This window comes from Sus scrofa, chromosome 1, assembly GCF_000003025.6.
Source record: "Sus scrofa isolate TJ Tabasco breed Duroc chromosome 1, Sscrofa11.1, whole genome shotgun sequence".
Classification (NCBI taxonomy): domain Eukaryota; kingdom Metazoa; phylum Chordata; class Mammalia; order Artiodactyla; family Suidae; genus Sus; species Sus scrofa.
In genome coordinates, this window is record NC_010443.5 from 207,087,958 (window position 1) to 207,108,380 (window position 20,423).

The 20,423-nt window shown below is 36.2% G+C and overlaps 1 protein-coding gene across 1 annotated transcript in view; it reads right to left on the bottom strand.

The window, feature by feature from the left end:
• CCDC171 (coiled-coil domain containing 171) overlaps window positions 1–20,423 on the bottom strand; it is a 354,732-nt gene that overhangs the window by 299,635 nt on the left and 34,674 nt on the right. Inside the window, exons 6-7 of the mRNA XM_021063474.1 lie at window positions 16,398–16,588; window positions 13,963–14,094 (exon numbers count right to left, since the gene is read on the bottom strand). Of these exons, the coding sequence (XP_020919133.1) occupies window positions 13,963–14,094; window positions 16,398–16,588 (323 nt within the window). The remainder of the gene's footprint in view (window positions 1–13,962; window positions 14,095–16,397; window positions 16,589–20,423) is intronic.

Below are 20,423 nucleotides of genomic sequence, written 5' to 3' on the forward strand. Positions count from 1 at the left end.
GATCAGGGGGTCATAAGGACCTTTGAGGCTCATTACACACAGAAAGAATGGTCAATGCTATAGGACAGAACCCTGATAGAGAGAACGTCATGAAAATCTGGAAGGATTACAGCATTAAAGATGCCATTGTTGTTATAGAAAAAGCCATGAAAGACATCAAGTGCAAAACAATAAATTCCTGCTGAGTAAAACTGTCCAGATGCTGCCCATGACTTCACAGGATTCATAACAGAGCGAATCAAGGAAATTATGAAGGATTGTTGATAAGGCAAAAACGGTAGGGGACAGTTGAAGGGTTTCAAGACACAAATCTTGAAGAAATTTAATAGCTGATACACACCACAACAGGGGGAATTAACAGAAGACAACTTGGGAGTGTTTCCAAACCAGTGTCAGATGATGAGGAAGAAGACATAGAAGTAGCAGGGCCAGAAAATAAACAGACAATGTGGCAGAAGAGTTCTGATTTCAAGGCTGCTTTTGACTTCTTTTACAACATGGAAACTTCTAGGATATGGGCACGAAGTACAGCAAGTGATGGAGGAAGTATTGGTACCATAGAGAAACACCATTAGAGAAATAAAAAAGCAAAAACAGCAAACAGAAATGACAATGTATTTCTGTAAAGTTATACCAAATGTGCTTGCAACTCCTCCCGTCCCACATCCTCCATCTCTCCCACCTCTGCCACCTCTGAGACAGCAAGACCAACCCCTCTTCCTTCTCCTCCTCCTCTTTCTCAGCCTGTTCAATGTGAATATCATGGATAAAAACCTTTATGAGGACTCACTTCCATTTAACCAACAATAAACAATCGTCATGCAGTACAGTTAATTAACTTATCTGTTGTGTATGGTTTTTCTTCATATGGATAGCTAATAATTGTACAGCAACTGTATAAAATGTCTTTGTGGCATCATTCCCTACATATTTATGTATTCATCCTGTAGAACATCACATGCAGTGGTCTACCTACCTATTTCACATAGGTATATTTTTTAAGGATACAAATGAACTTACTTGCAGAACAGAAAGAGACTCACAGACATTGAAAGCAAACTTATGGCTACCAAAGGGAGCAGGTGGTTGCGGGGAGAGAAGGACTGGGGGTTTGGGGTTGGCATGTGTACACTGTGGTATACGGAATGATTGGCCAACAGGGACCTGCTATATAGCACAGGGAACTCTACCCAATATCCTGTGATAATCTATGTGGGAAAAGAATCTGAAAGAGAATGGATGTGTGTACATGCATAGTTGAATCACAGTGTTGTACAGCAGAAATTATCACAACATTGTAAATGAACTATACATCAATAAAATTTTTAAAATGAAAAAAGATCCTTACATAGGTATAAAGTGAGTGACATTTAATATAAAATTAATAATGCATTACTTTTCTTACTGCTTTATAACTTTGCTTTCACCAAAAAAATCAAATTATATATAGTATGCCTCTCTCTCTTATAATTGGAGAAAGTGTATGTCAGCCTATCATCACAAGCTATAAAAATGTTTTCAATACTGTATTATGGAAAGAATATAATACTGTAATTCATTACTGTAATACTGTAATGAATATTAAGATATGATGTATAGCATAATGGCAATGCTTAACAATACTTTATTTATACTTGGAAGTTGCTAAAGAAGTAAATCTTAAAAGTTCTCCAGGAAAAAAAAATTTAACTATGTGAGGTCATAGAAGTTAACTAAACTTGTAATCATTTTACAGTATTCACATATATCAAACCATTATGCTGTACACCTTAAACTTATACAGTATTATATATGAATTATGTCTCAATAAAACTGGAAAATTTAAAAAAAAAGAACAGCAGTCTGGCTTCTTTTAATACTAAAAACATTCAGTAATACCAGAACTCAAATATTAGATGAGAAGTAAGACTGCAAGTCTCAGAAGATCATAACCAGAAAAACAGAAAGAAGGCAGCACCACCAGTAAAACAGATTGGATCAAACCTATCAAATCTTCTCTGCTTACTCCTGAAACCCCACTTAAACGAAGACAGAATAAAAATGAGTGGCAGAAAAAGATGACAGCCAAAAAGAGATGTCAAAAGCAAATTTGTAAGATGGAAAGTAAATGGACAAGTGATAAATGACAGGTTTCAGCTTTCTCAACTTTGCTAAATACTCAGAAAGGGAAGAGCCTAGTAGCAAGCTGAATTTATATGCACAAAAGATCAGAAATTAGATGCTGCACTCATCCCTGAATCCAAGCCCTGGGGAAGCAATAAATACAGAACACTGTTGGAAGTTTCTATAAGCTGTAGTTATGTCCTCAGATCTCCTCTGCCAACTCCCTAACTGATAAAGTCCCCTCTCCATCCTGGAAAAAGAGAAGGAATTTATTTACTAACTAGAGAGGTTGATCCAAAAATGTTCTAAGGCCATGAAAACCAGACACAACTGAGGGTAAAGGTAAGATACCTTTTTAAAAATTAGGAGGTTGAGTGAAATTTCCATAGTGGGAGGTGAGACCTCGCATTTCCCTTTCCTTCCTCATCTCCCAGAACATTGAGTCCCACACTTGAGATACTATAAGCACAAGGAGACACTAGAAGACTCCTCTGTGGGGAAACTACGGGTCCAAAGGAAAAGAGCTGCAGATGATGACACTTTCAGTGTCCCTCAATTAAATGGAAGGGCTCCACATACACAGGGCTGTCTCCCAGCTTCTTAGTGCCTCTTTTTTTTTTTTTTTTTTTGTCTTTTTAGGGCCACACCCACGGCATATGGAGGTTCCCAGGCTAGGGGTCAAATCAGAGCTGTAGCCACTGGCCTACACCTCAGCTATGGCAATGTGGGATCCAAGCCATAGAAACACCAGATCTGAGCCATGTCCGCAAACCATACCACGGCTCATGGCAATGCCGGATCCTTAACCCACAGAGCGAGGCCAGGGATCGAACCTGTGTCCTCATGGATGCTAGTCAGATTCATTTCCTCTGACCCACGACAGGAATTGCTAGTGCTTCATTCTTAAACACGAACACCCAGCCAAGGATCATCAGACATTTGAGGAAAGCTTCTCATGAGAAACTCAGAAAAATGGAGCCAAATTCGCAGAGAAAACAAAGACAACCTTGGGGGAAGGGGGGATGGGGTGAGGAACCACTTTCAAAATAAGTATGACTTCCATCCTCAAAGAGTTAAAATAAGGTATCATAAACATGAAACAAGAAGAATAGGGAATTCTCTTGTAGCACAGTGGGTTAAGAATCCAGTGTTGTCACTGCAGTGGCTCAGGTCACTGCAGCAGTGCAGGTTTGATCCCTAGCCCAGGAATTTCTGCATGCTGCAGGTGCAGCCAAAAAAAAAAAGAGAGAGAGAGAAGAGTCTACTAATAAAAGGGGATAGTCAAAGAAAAAGAAACAGCTCTTAGAAATAAAAACCCAAAAGCAGAAATGAAAACTCAATGGAAAAGTTGCAACATAAAATTTAAAAAATCTCTCAAAACAGAGCAAAAATATAAAAGGATAGAAAACAGAAGAAATTAGGGATGTGAACTTTATGCAAAATTGATCTAAAAATCCAATTCAGTACCAATTTAAAGTACAGCAGGGTTCTTGGTGGAAAATAACTCTCAAACTCACATACAAGATTAAAAGGCTAAGAATAACTCTCTTACTCCCTCCAAAAAAAAAATTAAGAATATGGAGAAGGGAACTTGCTTTATTAGATATCAAGATTTATTCTAAAGCCATGGTAAATAGAATAATTTGATGTTGATTCAGAAATAAACAAACATGTAAGTGAAATAGAACAAGCAACAAGAACCAAACCTTAGATCTAAAGGAACTTAATATATATGACAGAAATAATATTATAAGCCAGTATAAACCAGTAAGTGGTAAAAGATGAGACAGGTGCATAACTGGTACAGGGACATTTGGTTATCCATTTGGAAAAAAATAAAATTAGATCCTGCCTCATTCTCTATATAGAAAATATATTTTTATTCATGATTCAGGTAATATCATGATAAATATAATTATATTTAATATAAATATAATACATTAAATATAATATAATGATAAAATAATTATAAATTCAACTACATTAAAATTTAAAACTATACATCAAATTCAATGTCAATTGTCTCCATGTCTCCACAAAGAGGAAAAAGATGTTTGCCACAGGGATTTAAATAACCAAGAATTAGTAACCAAATATATTAAAACTCCTATAAATCAGGAGTTCCTGTCGTGGCGCAGTGGTTAACGAATCCGACTAGGAACCATGAGGTTGCGGGTTCCGTCCCTGCCCTTGCTCAGTGGGTTATCGATCCGGCATTGCCGTGAGCTGGGGTGTAGGTTGCAGACACAGCTCGGATACTGTGTTGCTGTGGCTCTGGCGTAGGCCGGAGGGCTACAGCTCTGATTCGACCCCTAGCCTGGGAACCTCCATATGCCGCAGGAATGGCCCAAAGAAATAGCAAAAAAAATAAAAATAAAAATAAAAACTCCCATAAATCAATAAGAATATACAAATAATCCAAAAGAAAAAATACATATTAAAATCACGGTTCAAATGAGAGAGGATTAAGATGGCGGAAGAGAAGGACTGGAGCTCAACTTCTCTCCTAAAAACAACAAAATTCACAACTAAAGACTGAGCAATCTCCACCCAAATGGACTGAAAACCTTAAAAAAGATACCCTACTCCAGAAGAAAAACAGGAGGTCACACTAAGAGGTAGGAGGGGCGATTACACAATATAAACAACCCCATACCTCCAGGGTGGGAAGCTCCACAGACTGAAAACTAACTGGTTCACAGAGGCTCACCTACAGGAGTGAGAGTTCTGAGCCCCACATCAAACCCTCACGTGCTGGGATCTGGCACTGGGAGAAAGAGCCCCTGGAGCATCTGGCATTGAAGGCCAGTGGGGCTTGTGCACAGGAGCTCCACAGGACTGGGGGAAACAGAGACCCCATTCTTAAAAGGTACACGCAGACTTTCATGTGCACTGGGTCCCAGGACAATGCAAAGACTCCATAGGAATCTGGGTCAAACCTGACTGCAGTTCGTGGAGGAACTCCTGGGAAAACGGGGGTGAATGCAGCTTGTTGTGAGGGAAAGACATTGGAAGCAAACCCCTCAGGAATATTCAGCAGCTGCCTTTCTCTGGAGGTGACCATTTTGGGAAAATCTGACCCCATCCATCAGTCAGTGCTGAGAAGCCCCAGGGCAAACAACAATCCAGGTGGGATCACAACCCCACCCCTCAGTAAACAGGCTGCCTAAAGAACCCTCAAGCACAGGCGGCCTCTAATCCCATCCAGAGACTAAGCCCTACCCACCAGAGGGATTAGAATCAGCTCTACCTACCAGTGGGCAGGCATCAGCACCTCCCATCAGGAAGCCTACAGCAAGCCCCCATACCAACTTCAGCCACAAGGGGGGCAGACACCAGAAGGAAGAGAGGCTACAACTCTAGTATCTGTAAAAAGGTCACCACACCAAAAACCTATAAAAATGACAGAGCACTATAGCTCAGATGAGGGAGAAAGGAAAAACTCCAGAAAAACCGCTAAGCAATGAGGAGATTCTCAGCCTCCAGGAAAAAGACTTTAGACTGTTGATGCTAAAATTGATACAAGACATTGGAAATAAACTGGAGGCAAAGATGGATAACTTACAGGAAACACTGACCAAAGAGATACAAGATATAAAACTTAAACAAGAAGAGATGCAAAATACAATAACTGAAATAAAAAATTCACTAGAAGCAGCCAAAAGCAGAATACAGGAGGCAGAAGAACAAATAAGTGAGGTGGAGGACAGATTAGTGGAAATTACGGATGTGGAACAGAAAAGAGAAAAAAGATTGAAAACAAATGAAGAGAGTCTCAGAGAACTCTGGGACAACGTGAAACACACCAACATCCGTATTATAGGGGTGCCAGAAGGAGAAGAGAGAGAAGGGGACAGAAAAGATACTCCAAGAGATAATAGCCAAAAACTTCCCTAACATGGGAAAGGAACCACTCACTCAAATCCAGCAAGCACAACGAGTACCATATAAAATAAACCCAAGGAGGAATACACCGAGACACATAATAATCAAACTAACCAAAATTAAGGACAAAGAGAAAATCTTGAAAGCAGCTAGGGAAAAGAAACAAGTAACATACAAGGGAACCCCAATAAGGTTATCAGCAGATTTTTCAGCAGAAACTCTGCAGGCCAGAAAGGAGTGGCATGATATACTTAACGTGCTGAAAGAAAAAAACCTCCAACCAAGATTACTTTACCCAGAAAGGCTCTCATTCAGATTTGAAGGAGAAATCAAAACCTTCACAGATAAGCAAAAGTTGAGAGAATTCAGCAATACTAAACCAGCCTTACAACAAACACTAAAGGAACTTCTCTAGGCATAAAAGACAAGACAGCAACAGGAAACAAAAATTCCGCAAATGACAAGGCTCACCATATATAGTAAAGGTATATATGCAGTAAAGATACGAAATCATCCATGCACAATTATACCACCAAAATCAGAAATCATGAGAAGAAGTGGGTACAAATGCAGAACACTGGAGATGAACTTGCAATTAAGAGAACAACAACCTAAAAAAATCTCATATACATATAGACTCTTTTATCAAATTAAAAATCTACAATTGATGCACAAACAAGGAATCTCTGGAGAAGAAATATATCTCATAGTAAATAAGTGCATAATCCACCATGAAGGGGGTCATTTGACATCATTCTTAGAATGCTGAAGTCTTCTTAGATCTGATTCTGATTTCCTCTCCATCAAAGAATTTATGATAATTATAATTAAATAATGCAAATGTACAATTAAATAATACAGTTCTACAATTGTATTATTAATAACCATTTCTCTCCATGGTACAATGTAAGGTCTATAATGTCTTGTTTATCACATCACCAAGAATGGTGTAATGCCTATATTGAAGAATCAATAAGATGTAACAAATTGTGAGGATATATTTATAGAATTACACTGTTTTTTAACCAATTTATGCATTTTATATTTTACTTATTTTCAGAGGGTGTATTATTTTTGTTATTCTTACCAGTTAAGTTATTCTTTTTATTATGCTATATAAAATATTTAATGGTATATAAGGCTTTCTTCTTTATAAATTTTAGTTGCATAATATAAACAATTTTAATATAATGCTAATTTTTAAAGAAAAATTGAATGTAATAGATAATACTAAATAGTAAAGATGAAAGCCATATAAAATGGGATAAAGTAAAGAATAAATTTCCTATTTGTCTCAGCATACTTTCCATTCCACTTCTCCAGAGGGAGACACTTAATCTGTTTCTTAAGATCCATGATATAATAATCTGTATGAATGTAATTGTGTTTAAATATATGTATTTTATTCTGTAAAAAAAAATATTCTGTGATAATCTATGTGGGAAAATAATGTGAAAGAGAATGGATGTGTGTACATGCATAACTGAATCTCTTTTGTTATACAGTAGAAATTATCACAACCTTATAAATCAACTATACTTCAATAAATTTTTTTAAATGAAAAAAAATAATTAATTAATAAAAAAATCATGGTTCACAAAAGAAACATAAATGGCCAATAAACCTAACATACTCAAAGTCAGAGAAACAGAAATTTAAGCAAGAGTGGGAGACAATTTCACACACACCCTACTGCAAAGAAATTAAATCTGAAAATTACCAAGCATCAAGAGACTGAAATGGAAGAGAAACTCCTCTCTCAAAATGGTATGACCACATGGAGAACAATTTAGCATACGTTTTACCTCGTAATTGCAAATTTACTAAAGACATCCTACATAAATAAAAATATTTGATGTTAATGGAAGCACTGTCTTAAATTAAAACTTCAAAGGAATTTAAATCTCAATTAATTCAGTAATTGATAAGCTAATTATGGTATATGCACAGGATAAAATACTACAGTTACACTAATCAAACCAGAGCCAGTTATATTAACTTGGTTAAATCTCAAAATTACAAATGAAAAAGAGAGGTTGGACAAAGATTTATACATTATGATACTGTGTGTATATTTTTTAAATACACAAAGTAAATTTTAAAAAAAGACAGTCTGTCAAAATTTACAGACAGAAAATTAAACACCAACTTCAGAATGATGGTTATCTTTTGGGAATGAGGTGGCAGCGAGATGGTGAGACAATTTAGCCTTAAAAAACATAAAATTTATTATGCTTTTTAATTTAGAAGCAAATATGAACAATATTAAAATGATCTAGATGGTGTAGGCTATATTAATGGGATTAGCTGGTCCTATTAGGTATTAATTAAATATTATTAATCCCTGCTATTTTTTTGTATGCTCAAATATCTGTTATAGATGTATTGTTTAACGAATATAATCTATGTCCAGGGTATGAAATAACATACAAGAAAATTCCACAACAACTATAAAATACTTCATGCAGTTATACATCAAGATTAACTTGCCTTCTCCCAAATAAATTTTTTAAATTTGGATTGGCTTCACAAAATTTTTTTTTTCCAGAATTTACTTTCTAATCAAACCAAAGCTACCTGGATCCTTACTGTGAAAAAATGTGTGTTTGTATATGTGTGTGTGAGTGTGGGCGTGTGTGTGTGTGTAACAAAACCATATTAAAAACATTGGTGAGCTCCCCTTGTGACAGAGCAGAAACAAATGTGACTAGTATCTATGAAGACTCAGGTTCAATCCCTGACCTCACTCAGTGAGTGGCGGATCCGGTATTGCCAAGAGCTGTGGTATAGGTCGCAGATGAGACTCAGATCCCGAGTTGCTGTGGCTCTGATGTATGTAGGCTGGCAGCTGTACCTTTTCCACCCCTAGCCTGGAACTTCAATTTGCCACTGTGCGGCCTTAAAAAAAAAAAAGGAAACTGAGACGTTTTTATTTTTTCCACTAGAGGGAGGTGTTGAACTTAAAATGTTTTTAAATGGAGCTTGTTTCTGAACTGACATTTAACATAACAGTAAATCACACTGTGCTGTTAGAAAATAAACTTGCTTTCTTTCTATATCTTTCAGAAACACAGCCCCAAAAGTATGATCATTTATATATACTCATGTAAATTTCTAGAACTTCAAAATACAATTTCAAAGTCTGAAGAATTAAAGTAGTTAGAAACTTATTGGAACTATGTTTCTAGTTGATTTATTTCCTAACTTATGAAATAAATCAAATGGATATAGTTACAACCTTAGTCTAGTACAGGATTACCTCCTGAAAGAACAAGCTCTGCCTCCCTGAATCTCCAAAACCAGCACAATTCCACAATCATAAATAGTGTTTGCTGCTGTAGAGTACAAATTGGTACTAATTTTGTGTAATACCTATCATAATCAAAAATCCATAAACTTGCAGACAAAATGATTATACTTCTAGGCATTTGCATAGCTGAATCACTTGTACACTTGTACACCAACTCAAAGATATGGACAGGGATATTACTGAATCTTTTTTTTTTTTTTTTTTTGTCTTTTTGCCATTTCTTGGGCCGCTCTCGCAGCATATGGGGGTTCCCAGGCCAGGGGTCGAATCGGAGCTGTAGCTGCCAGCCCACACCAGAGCCACAGCAACACAGGATCCGAGCCGCGTCTGCAACCTACACCCCAGCTCACGGCAACGCCGGATCGATAACCCACTGAGCGAGGGCAGGGACTGAACCCGCAACCTCATGGTTCCTAGTCGGATTCGTTAACCACTGCGCCACGACGGGAACTCCTGAATCTTTTTTTTTTTTTTTTTTTTTTGAAGTTTTACTGAAGTAATTAAAGTTGATTTACAAGGTTGTAATAATTTCTGCTGTACAACAAAGTGATTCAGTTATACATGTACACATATCCATTCTCTTTCAGATTCTTTTTTTTTTTTTTAGGGCCTCACCCATGGCATATGGAGGTTCCCAGGCTAGGGGTCGAATTGGAGCTGCAGCTGCCGGCCTATGCCACAGCCACAGCAATGCGGGATCCAAGCCGCATCTGCGACCCACACTACAGCTCACAGCAGCACCAGATCCTTAACCCACTGAGCAAGGCCAGGGATCAAACCTGGGTCCTCATGGACACTAGTCAGACGCTTTCGTTGAGCCACGATGGGAAATCCATACTGAATCATTTTAAACTAGAGCAAAAATATTTGAAGGAAATAAAATGTCTACCAAGGAGTTCCCTTGTGGCACAGCAGGTTAAGGACTTGGCACTGCACTGCAGCAGCTCTGATAGCTGCTGTGGCACAGGTTCAATCCCTGGCCTGAGAACTTCTGAATCCCACAGGCACAGCCAAAAAAAAAAAATGTCTACCAATAAGGGATTTATTAAATATACTTGGAACTTCCATATGACAGAAAAACCACACAAAACTACAAGAATAATGTTAAAACATTTAAAGATGGACACTAAATATTACTGAGGCATATTTATGTAAATATAATGTTTATATGCCCTTAGATGAGGAGTAGGATTGGAGGCAGGTAGGGAAAGACCTTTACTTTCTCCTTTCAAATTTCCCTAAATTAGGAGCATTTTTACAATAAGAACAATACACAGTGATTTTATAAACTGATTTTTAAGATACTTCCTGTTTGGCAACAACAGGCGATACCAGTGCCAGACTCACTTTCTATGCCATTTGTTTACACAGGGCACGAGTGGACAGTTTCCCAGGAAACTACAAAGAAATGCTCCTTGCTACCCTAGATCACTTAATGCAAAATTCTGAAATACTTTCTTTTCGTGTAACTTACCCCAAGCTGACTGTACATCACAATTGTGCTTACCAGGTCAATCTCTGACCTGCCACCTCCTATTCACTGACTGCTGTTTTTGCATAAAACCCTTATACCTGGTCTGATAGCTTCTTTATCCCCACTACCTCCCCACCCTTCCTCTGCCTTCTTTAGTCTGTGGTATTACTTTTAATCAGCATTTCCCACACTCTTTGCCATCACAAACTCTCCTACACTTTAATCACTAGACATATAAACCAAATTTAGTCAATGAATCAGGAAAATGTCACTTTATTCCCTGGATTAGTTCCAGAACTTTGAAAACAAAATAAATATTAAAAACATACATTCATCTTCTAAATGCTTTTGATCCTACTAATAAGTTATACACTAAAATGAACTAGAAAAATCACAAAGGAAAGAGCATGGTGATTTTTAAAAACAAAGCTTTGCCATTGCATGTCCCACACTGCCTACAATAGAAAATATTCATAGCTAATATGCATCCTCAAAGTTCACATTGCCATTGCAGAAACCAAGAAATAAATAAAATTAAAAGTTCATTTTAAATTTAAAAATTAAATAAATAGTAAAAAAATAAAATAATACATATTCCCTCCAATATCAACATAAATATACCATGGCATTGCTGTTTTGTAATTTCAAACAATGCTAAAGAAAGACATGGAATTTTTATGTTTATCAAAAGAGGTCATGCATTTTAAAAAATGAAAAACATCTTCTTAAAATGAAGTAATTACACTAAAAATTCCCATTAATATTCCAAAGAAGTACAGCCTTGTTTAGAGCTTCAATTACTGGGAAAGAAAGGAGACATGGCATAAAATTAAGATTTTCTTTTTATAGTAAGTCTGAATTCTAAAGCCCAGATGAGAGAAATATTACACCAGCTTTGTCTGTTAAAGATGGGGTTTCACTTAGGTTTTTTTCAAACTTATTTTAAAAACTGAATTCCCTGAGAGAGCTACACAAAGGGAACACTATGTGATACTAACACCTAATTACAGGATGGAAAGCTAAACCCATCAACAGCCAATACAGAGAGGAGAGAATTTCAATCTATCCTTCAAGTTATTTTTAAAAAGAGTTTTTTAAAATACTGTTTTTAAGCTTGCTTTATACAAGTAAAAGAGGTTTTCTTTTGTTAAAATAAAAAGGACAAGAAACTGAGAGAGCTCTGAATATTTCAGTTACAGACTACAATAAAATCTGTCTTACAAAAGGTGCTAGTAACTAAGAATATTCCCCTATTCCTCCCACACATAATAATTAAAGATGGATAACAATTTCAAATTCTCCTGATACTTCGTCATATAAAGTCTGATATAACTATATACATTTCATGTGAGATTTATAGCGCTGGCTAGGAAACTGCATCAAAATCACATCATCCACACATTTAAATATAGGTCTCTGAATTATATTTTATAAGGTTCAGGTTTCTGACTGGTGGCACTTGAAATTTCTGGGTATTTAAAAACAAACGGGTTATTTTCATTTACTTATGTGTGCTTGTTTGTTCTAGGTAAACTTTAAGACAATTACCAACAACAGCTCAAATGTCCTCTGCTCTGCAGTGATTTCCCCAATCTCCCAGGTACTTAATTAATTTCTCTCTTATGTTCCCAAGGAATTTTGTGCAAAATTTTATACTACAATATAGATTTTCTCTTTTTACATCTCTTTCCATATTGCAAGATCTTCTAGGACAGAAATCATACCTTAATCAATTTCATATCCTCAGTACCCATAGCAGGAACTCAGTAAGTATGCAGGGAATGAATAAATGCATGAATGAATGAATAGGAAAATTAACTACACACATTCAAGCAGACTCTGAAAATACCAAGAGGTCTAAAGAGTGATTATCTTTCCAGATTCCACAGAGGGAGTGATGGGGGAAAAAAGCATTGCCCAAGGACCAAAGGTTTGGGAAAAGTGTGGTTGTATTGGTATTCTGCACACTTACATATACAACAAATTCAGTATTTCCACTGTTTACTGCCAGCCCTTAAAGAAATAAGATCTCTCCTATTCTCTGCCTTCATCTTACGAAATTGTTTCTAACACAAAGCAAATCCAAAATTTATTTTAGATTTATTCTGTAAGAATGCTTATCTTTGACATCTATATAGAGACTATATTTCAATTTTGTATAGAAAAAAAATGTTTGTCTTGTCACAAAATAAGTAATAGAAGAAATGATGGAAATGTACTTGAAATTTTAAGTTAGTTGGTTAGTGAATGAACAGTTTTAATTCCTACTACCACTCCTTCAAAATAATTTACATGTAATCTCCTGAAAAAATGCAAGGTACATAGGAGTGAGAATCTAGAGACTTGTAGTCTTTCCCACACTAATCACTTCATCTGTATCTGAGTAAATCACATACTGCCATCTGCTTATCTATAATGGGGATTAGATATAATCAGTGATTTTCAAATTGAACTACTCGAAGGATTACTGTGTTTTGGGTGGGGAGGGGTTAATAGAACATGATTAAGAACCTGTACTTCTTAAAAAGAGTCCAAAAAGCACTATACCATATGATTTATAAGCATCCTTTAATATCCAAAATCTAGTTATTCTATTTCTTTATGTTATTAAAGTGTGCTAACAGTTTCATATTTTAAATGGAAAACTAAATGCCAAATGTATATGTGTCCTTTAAAAATCACATAATTTATGCAATGGAAGTTACCGAATGCTAATTCTAACAGTATTTTTAGAAACAGCTGCCCATATTGTCATGTAACTACAAATGAAACATGGCCTTCCAGAGATCAAAGACTAGGAACTATTTTCTCCTTGAGTAAGCTAGTCAATTATCACACTAATGTAATTTTTAATATCATAAGCATTAAAAAGACATATTTAGGAGTTCCTATTGTGGATCAGCAGTTAACGAATCTGACTAGCATCCATGAGGACGGAGGTTCAATCCCTGGCCTTGATCAGTGTGTTAAGGATCTGGTTTTGCCATGAACTGTGGTGTAGGTCGCAGATTCGGCTCAGATGGCTCAGATCATGCGTTGCTGTGGCTGTAGTGTAAGCTGGCAGCTACAGCTCCAATTCAACCCCTAGCCTGGGAATCCCCATATGCCATGGGCACAGCCCTAAAAAGCAAAAAAAAAAAAAAAAAAAAAAAAAGGGCATACTTAAAGAACTGAATTATTTTAAAAATACCTGTACTATAAATTGTAACTCTCTTCTTTCTGCTTCCCATTGTTCTGCTTGCAATCTAAACTCCTCCAATGCGGTCTCCTTGATATGAGACTCCATCTCATTATTCTCCTGCTGATGTTTTTCCAATGCTTCCTTTATATGAATAAAAACTTATTTTACTATTAAATCAATAAAAGTTACCTTTCTTCCTTCATCCCAATTTAAATATACAAAGGGCTCTCTTTACCAACAGACTGTTAAAACACATTATAAGTTATGTTAAAAATCATTAATTAATAGAATTATTATACCTTGGTCACCAGAATGTACATCTGAATAAGAAGCTATGGTTACTCATTTAATTTAAGCAACATTTCATATAGATACATAGATAAGTGTTAGATAGATAGATAGATAGAGATAGAGCTATTTAACCCCTTTTTTCCAAAAAATTTAACTTCAGGGGATTGAACAAAATGCACCATATGATAAAGAGACAAAAACAAAATCAGTTGTTTGGCATATATGTAATCTATATGTAAAATCTGTATGTAAAGGAGATGATATAGAAAGCTTTAATTACCTATAAACAAACTACCTGGATCTTCCCTAAAAATTTAAATATAAATCTGACAAAGAACACTGTATTTACAAAAGGGAAGAAGGAAGGAGTTGTGTGCAACGAATCAGTATAAGGAAACTCTAGAATGTTAAAAATTTGAAAAGTCAAAATTTTTTTCAGGTTCGGACTGTTCTATAGAATTTCTAGTTCTACAAGTAAACAATATTTGCAAGAGGCTTTTCTTTCGGGATTTTCCTAGTTGTACTATATTTATAAGATCTAATTTAGCTCAAAATTTTGGAAGAATACAGTGCAGGTTTCCCAAGAAGCCCAATTTCCTAAACTTTTGGTTTTAAAACTAAGTCTGCATTAACACAAGGAGAAAGATTCTTTGGTTTACAGGAGAGAGAGGAAAGCCTTCTGTGCCCTCATAAACAGTAGCCTGGATCTGCATAATAAAGACTGCCCTTCCAACTTTCTCTAATGGAAAGCCAACACAAAGAGCCTTGGGGCTTTTTCCCCTTAGGGCTAAATAGGGACTCCTCTTCAACCCCAAAGGTCTCTGCACAGATTAGTTCAAAGCCAAATGCATAAAATCAAAGCAGAGTTCTACCAACTAGGTGATCATCTGATCACATCAATATCAAGATCCATAAGAGATCTTAAGATGCAGGCTGATTGACTGTAAGGAATGCTGCCAACTATACCCTTCTTTTCCTATAGCTAAGACTTTTGTTTGTTTCTTTGCAGGTTTTGCTTTTTGTTTTTTGGGTTTTTTTTACTTCTAATTTTCTTTTTTGGTCACACTCACGGCATTTGGAAGTTCCAGGTCGAGGGATCTAACCCATGTCACAGCAGCAACCCAGGCCTTGGCAGTGGCAATGCCAGATGCTTAACCCACTGAGCCACCAGAGAACTCCTCTAAGACATTTTTCGTGGGGAAGGTTATATAGAGTAGTTCCAGTTGCCACCTAAGCTCCCCCCATTCAAATACTAATGGAGCCCTTGTTTACGCCTGGCACTGTTCCAGGGTATAGGAATACTGCAGTAAATAGAAAAGACAACTGCAACTGTTGACATGCAGGAAATCAAAAGGAGATAGGCTAACAATGTCAGGGAACCCTTGTGCTGAAGCTTTTACACTTTTCAAATGCTTTTGTAAGACTATTTCTAGTAAAGATTTTTTCCAATGTTCTGAAAACAATTTTTTTTTACACCAGTGGAAAATGTGGTACATTTTTATTATGTATTTTTTAATTTAAACTGGTACTTCCAAAAAATGGCAGATACAAACAATTCAAAATCTATCCTTTAAGTAGCTGGCAACTTCAACCTTAAACCATGCTTTTATTTTAGAGACTCAAAAACAAAAAATGGGAGAGTAAATAGCTCACTATAATTTTGCTAAAAGGTAATCAAATATTTTACATATCATGCCTATATAGAATGTGCCCTACATGGATAATGAAGTTTACATCGAATATATAAAATTTTTCTATATTTATTGTATATTCAGGTCAAAATCTAGGGCCCACATTTCTAACATTCCAAATTTTCATGTCCCTGGATCAAAGGAATTGTGGGTTCTTATCTTCTTACAATATACCTATGCAAGTTGGGTTTTTAAACATTTTTGATCAGAGACCTCAAACTGTTTCGCACAAAAGAAACAGTATATACATATTAATATATTGCTAAAGTATATTATAAAAGAGACCCACAAAAATGCCCCTAAAAAAGAGAGGGAGAGAGGAAAGAAATTATAGGGGTGGGGAAGAAATCAGATTCTCTTGCTTTCTGGTATTTTCCTTTCCAAACATAATTTCAAATAATGTATAACACATCTCAATAAACATTATTTATTATTTAAAAAAATTCCTTACAAAATATTTACCTGTAGGGTTTTCTCCAGTCTGCTTTTTTCTTTCATAAGTAAATCATATTCTTGATTGCAATTTTGAATTATACTGTCTCTTTCCTCCAAATCATGTTCAAATCTTCTACATTCTTCTTTCCATTTCTGCTGGGAAGTCTGGAATGCTTTCTCAATCTCATTTGCCTTTCCCTGAAGTTCTGCATTCTGAGCTATTAAAATATGAAAGAATAATAGATATATTTACAATCATAAACTAAAACTAAAGGAGTTCAAAAAAACAAATCAGCATTAGAGCTGATTTCAGTTACAGCATGATCTCAGGACAAAACATTTAACTGCTTCACACCAGTGAACTCTTAAAAAGCTCCTGTCCCAGAATCAATCTATTCTATAACTTCTCAATCTCTTCTTTCTTTCCAGGCAGAGGTGATTTTGCCATGAAATTGTAGGACATATTGCTAGATGCATGCCCAAGTTTAGGTGAACTAGGTACAACTCTATTGCTTTTTCTATTCAAGAAAATTAATTTTTTAATTAAAAAAAAAACCTGTGAGACATAATTGGGCTACTTTTTGAAAACACTTGATAAATTACAAATTTTGATTTTTGACTTGGCATCAAGTTAGTTGTGGCACATCCTTACACTTGAGACTCTCAGAAATTTGAGGATGGGAACCTCTGGACTATAGCTATTTGCCCCCCCAAAGTGCGGCTCAACTCACCTCTCATCCTAGTGTTACCTCAATAATAACCATGACCTCCCAACTCCACTATGGCTGCTACTCTGTTTCAGCATCTGGGAAAGAAGTCAGGAAAGGCTTCCAGGTCTGGCTCCACCACCACTACCTGATTAAAGCTCTCTGACTCTATAATTCTCAGTGAGAATAAAATTATTGAGAAGAAAAAATGAGGAAATATGTACAAACACACATTAAACAAACAAACAAAAAGGTAGTTAGGAATATTATTTTAAAATTATATTCGTGTTTTGAGTGGATCATATGTTCAGAGAGGTTCCAAATAGAGTTTACACTGTGGCTCTGCAGTAACAAGCCCAACTAGTTTCCATGAGGATCTGGGCTCAATCTCAGTGGGTTAAGGATCTGGCGATGCCATGAGCTTGTGAGCTGTGAGCTGTGGTGTAGGTCACAGAAGCAACTCAGATCTGGCACTGCTGTGGATGTGGGGCAGGCCAGCAGCTGCAGCTCCAATTCAACCCCTAGCCTAGGAACTTCCACATGTCATGGGTGGGGCTCAAAAAAGAAAAAAAAAGAAAAGGAAAAAAAAGTTTCAAATGCAAAAGTATAAGAAGTCTCCCATTCAGTTACGCTATAAAGATTTTATTCTATGGTTTAGCATCCTGTATTGTAAGTAAGAAGTTTGAGGCCATTTTGATTCCTGTTCCTTTGCATATGACCTGTTTTTCTTTCTTTTTCCCTTTTTTTTTTTTTTTTGGCTTGGTAGGACCGCACCGCAGCATATGGAGGTTTCCAGGCTAGGGGTCGAATTGGAGCTGTAGCTGCCGGCCTATGCCACAGCCACGGCAACATGGGATCCAAGCCTCGTCTGCGACCTACACCACGCTCACGACAATGCTGGATCCTTAACCCACTGAGCGAGACCAGGGATCAAACCTGCAACCTCGTGGTTCTTAGTAGGATTCATTTCCACTGCACCATAACAGGAACTCCTTTTTTTTTTCTCTTTGAAAGCTTTAGCATCTTCACTTTCTATTTTTCTGGAACTGCATAGTACTTTGCCTTCATGTGGGTCTATTTTTTCCCATTGTGGTGAATGTTCAGCGGGCCCTTTCAACCTGGCAGCTCAAATCCTTTAGCTCTGAGATATTTTTTAAATAATTTTATTGATCATTTACCCCTCTCTGTTTTCTCTTTTATCTCTTTTTTTTCAACATTACTTATTATTCAGATTGGTCCTCAAAGTTTCTTGCCTTTTATCCTATTTTTCCAACTCTGTCTTTTTTAACTCTAATCCTGGGATATTTCTTTCATCTTTATCTTCCAATGCTTCTGTTGATATTTTTCATTTCTGACTTGATACTTTAATTCTAAGAACTTTCTTTTTTTATATCATCTGGTTCTTGCATCATGGATGGAATATATTCTCCTTCAGCCCTGAGGATATTAATACTGCTTGTTCGTTAAATCTTCTCCCTGCAGAGTTTTTGATTCTCGCAAATTAACTTTTTTCTCTCCATTTTAGAAGCTTTCCCCAAGTACCTGCTAATTCTTGGTTGTCTGTTCCCAATTAAGTGTAATTGTAAGGATGATGTACCCTTTTATACATCATATACCCACTATCTAGATTCTGAACTTGAGGATGGAACTTGATAAATGTGATCTGATAAATGTGGCCCATTTATTAGGAAACCCCCAAAATCATTATCATTAGGTTTTTCCTCCTAGTTTGGTCAGATGATCCATGAGAAAGCTTTCTAAGCTCCCACATCGAGTGTAGAAATCTCAGTGCTAGCTTTTGGGTAAACCAATAGAAAAGGGAAGCTGGAAGGAATAGTTCCTCAATATTCAACATTAAGCATGCTATATTCCCATCTTGCCAGTCTAGAGACCCTGTATGTTATCATCTTCAGACATTAAACCTCCCAACTTATACCAGGAAATGGGAGAAATCCCAGAATAGCAGGCTCTTGGAAAGGGGATCTGAGAACCTTAAGCACCTCTAGAGCAAAAAGCTTTCATCTCCCCTCTGTATTTCACCAGTGATATTTTATTTCCTAATTCAAAATGTATCTGGTGCTGCCAATTCACAAGCCTTTGACTGTCTGCCAGCTTGCCCAATTCCTGGCTTAGGATTCTGACATTTCAGGTCTGCTAAGTCAGTTATCTCTCATCCATTTGTTTTCCAGCTTCCAAAATTTTCTCCTTTCATACTTCCTTTCTCAATCATTATGAGGCTATCTCTTTTTAATATCCCATAACTCCATTGTTTTTTACTCTATCCTCAATACTTTATCATACAAATTTTCAAAAATACATAAAGTTAACAGTATTAGGAATTCCCTGGTGGCTCAGTAGATTAAGATCTGGCATCACCACTGCTGTGGCTCTGGTTACAGCTGTGGCATGGGTTTGTCCCCTGGCCTGGGAACTTCTGCATGCTGTGGGCATGGCAAAAAAAAAAAAAAAAAAATGCATAATCAACACCCATAAACTTAGACTAGGCTCCAGGATTCTTAACATTTTGTTATATATATTTTCTTGATCACACATACATCCATCTATCCATGCATCCACTAGTTTTTTTTCATCCATCAGACCATCATACTTTTTCATGTATTTTAAAGCAAGCCGCAAAGAAGAGTACATTTCACTCCTGAATAATTAAGCATTGATATCATTAATTAGAATTCAATATTACAGAACTCAATTATTATTCTGCAGGTAAAATTTACATATAGTGAAATGGACAAATCTTAAGTATACCATTCAAAGAGATTTGAGAGATGCATACACTCATTTAACCCAAAACTCTATCAAAATATAGAACATTTCTTTCAATCTGAAAAGTTTCCTACCACCTTATCCTAATCAGTCCCTACTGCCAACTCATCCCAGAGGTAACCGCTGTTCTCATTTTTCACCAACAATTTTTTTACTGTCCTAGAAATTCATATTAATAAAATCATACAGGATATCCTTTTCTGTATAAAGTTTAAGTCAGCATGTTTTTTCAGATTCATTCATGTTACTGCATGTATCAGTAGTTGGTTCATTTTCATAGCTTAGTAGCATTTCATTGAAGAATATACAAAAATTATTTCTTCATCCTTTCATCAATGGACATTTGTGGTTTTTCTCCAATTTGCAGCTGTCCTAAATAGAGCTTCTATGAAATTCTTACACGAGACTTTTGTGGACAAATGTTTCTCAGAAAAATATCAACGAATGAAACCGCTGGGTCATTGGATAAATGTATGTTTATTTTAAAAGAATTGCCAAGTTTTTTCCCCAAAGGACTTGTACCGTTTTACTCTCCTAGTAACAAAGTATAAAAGTTCCATAT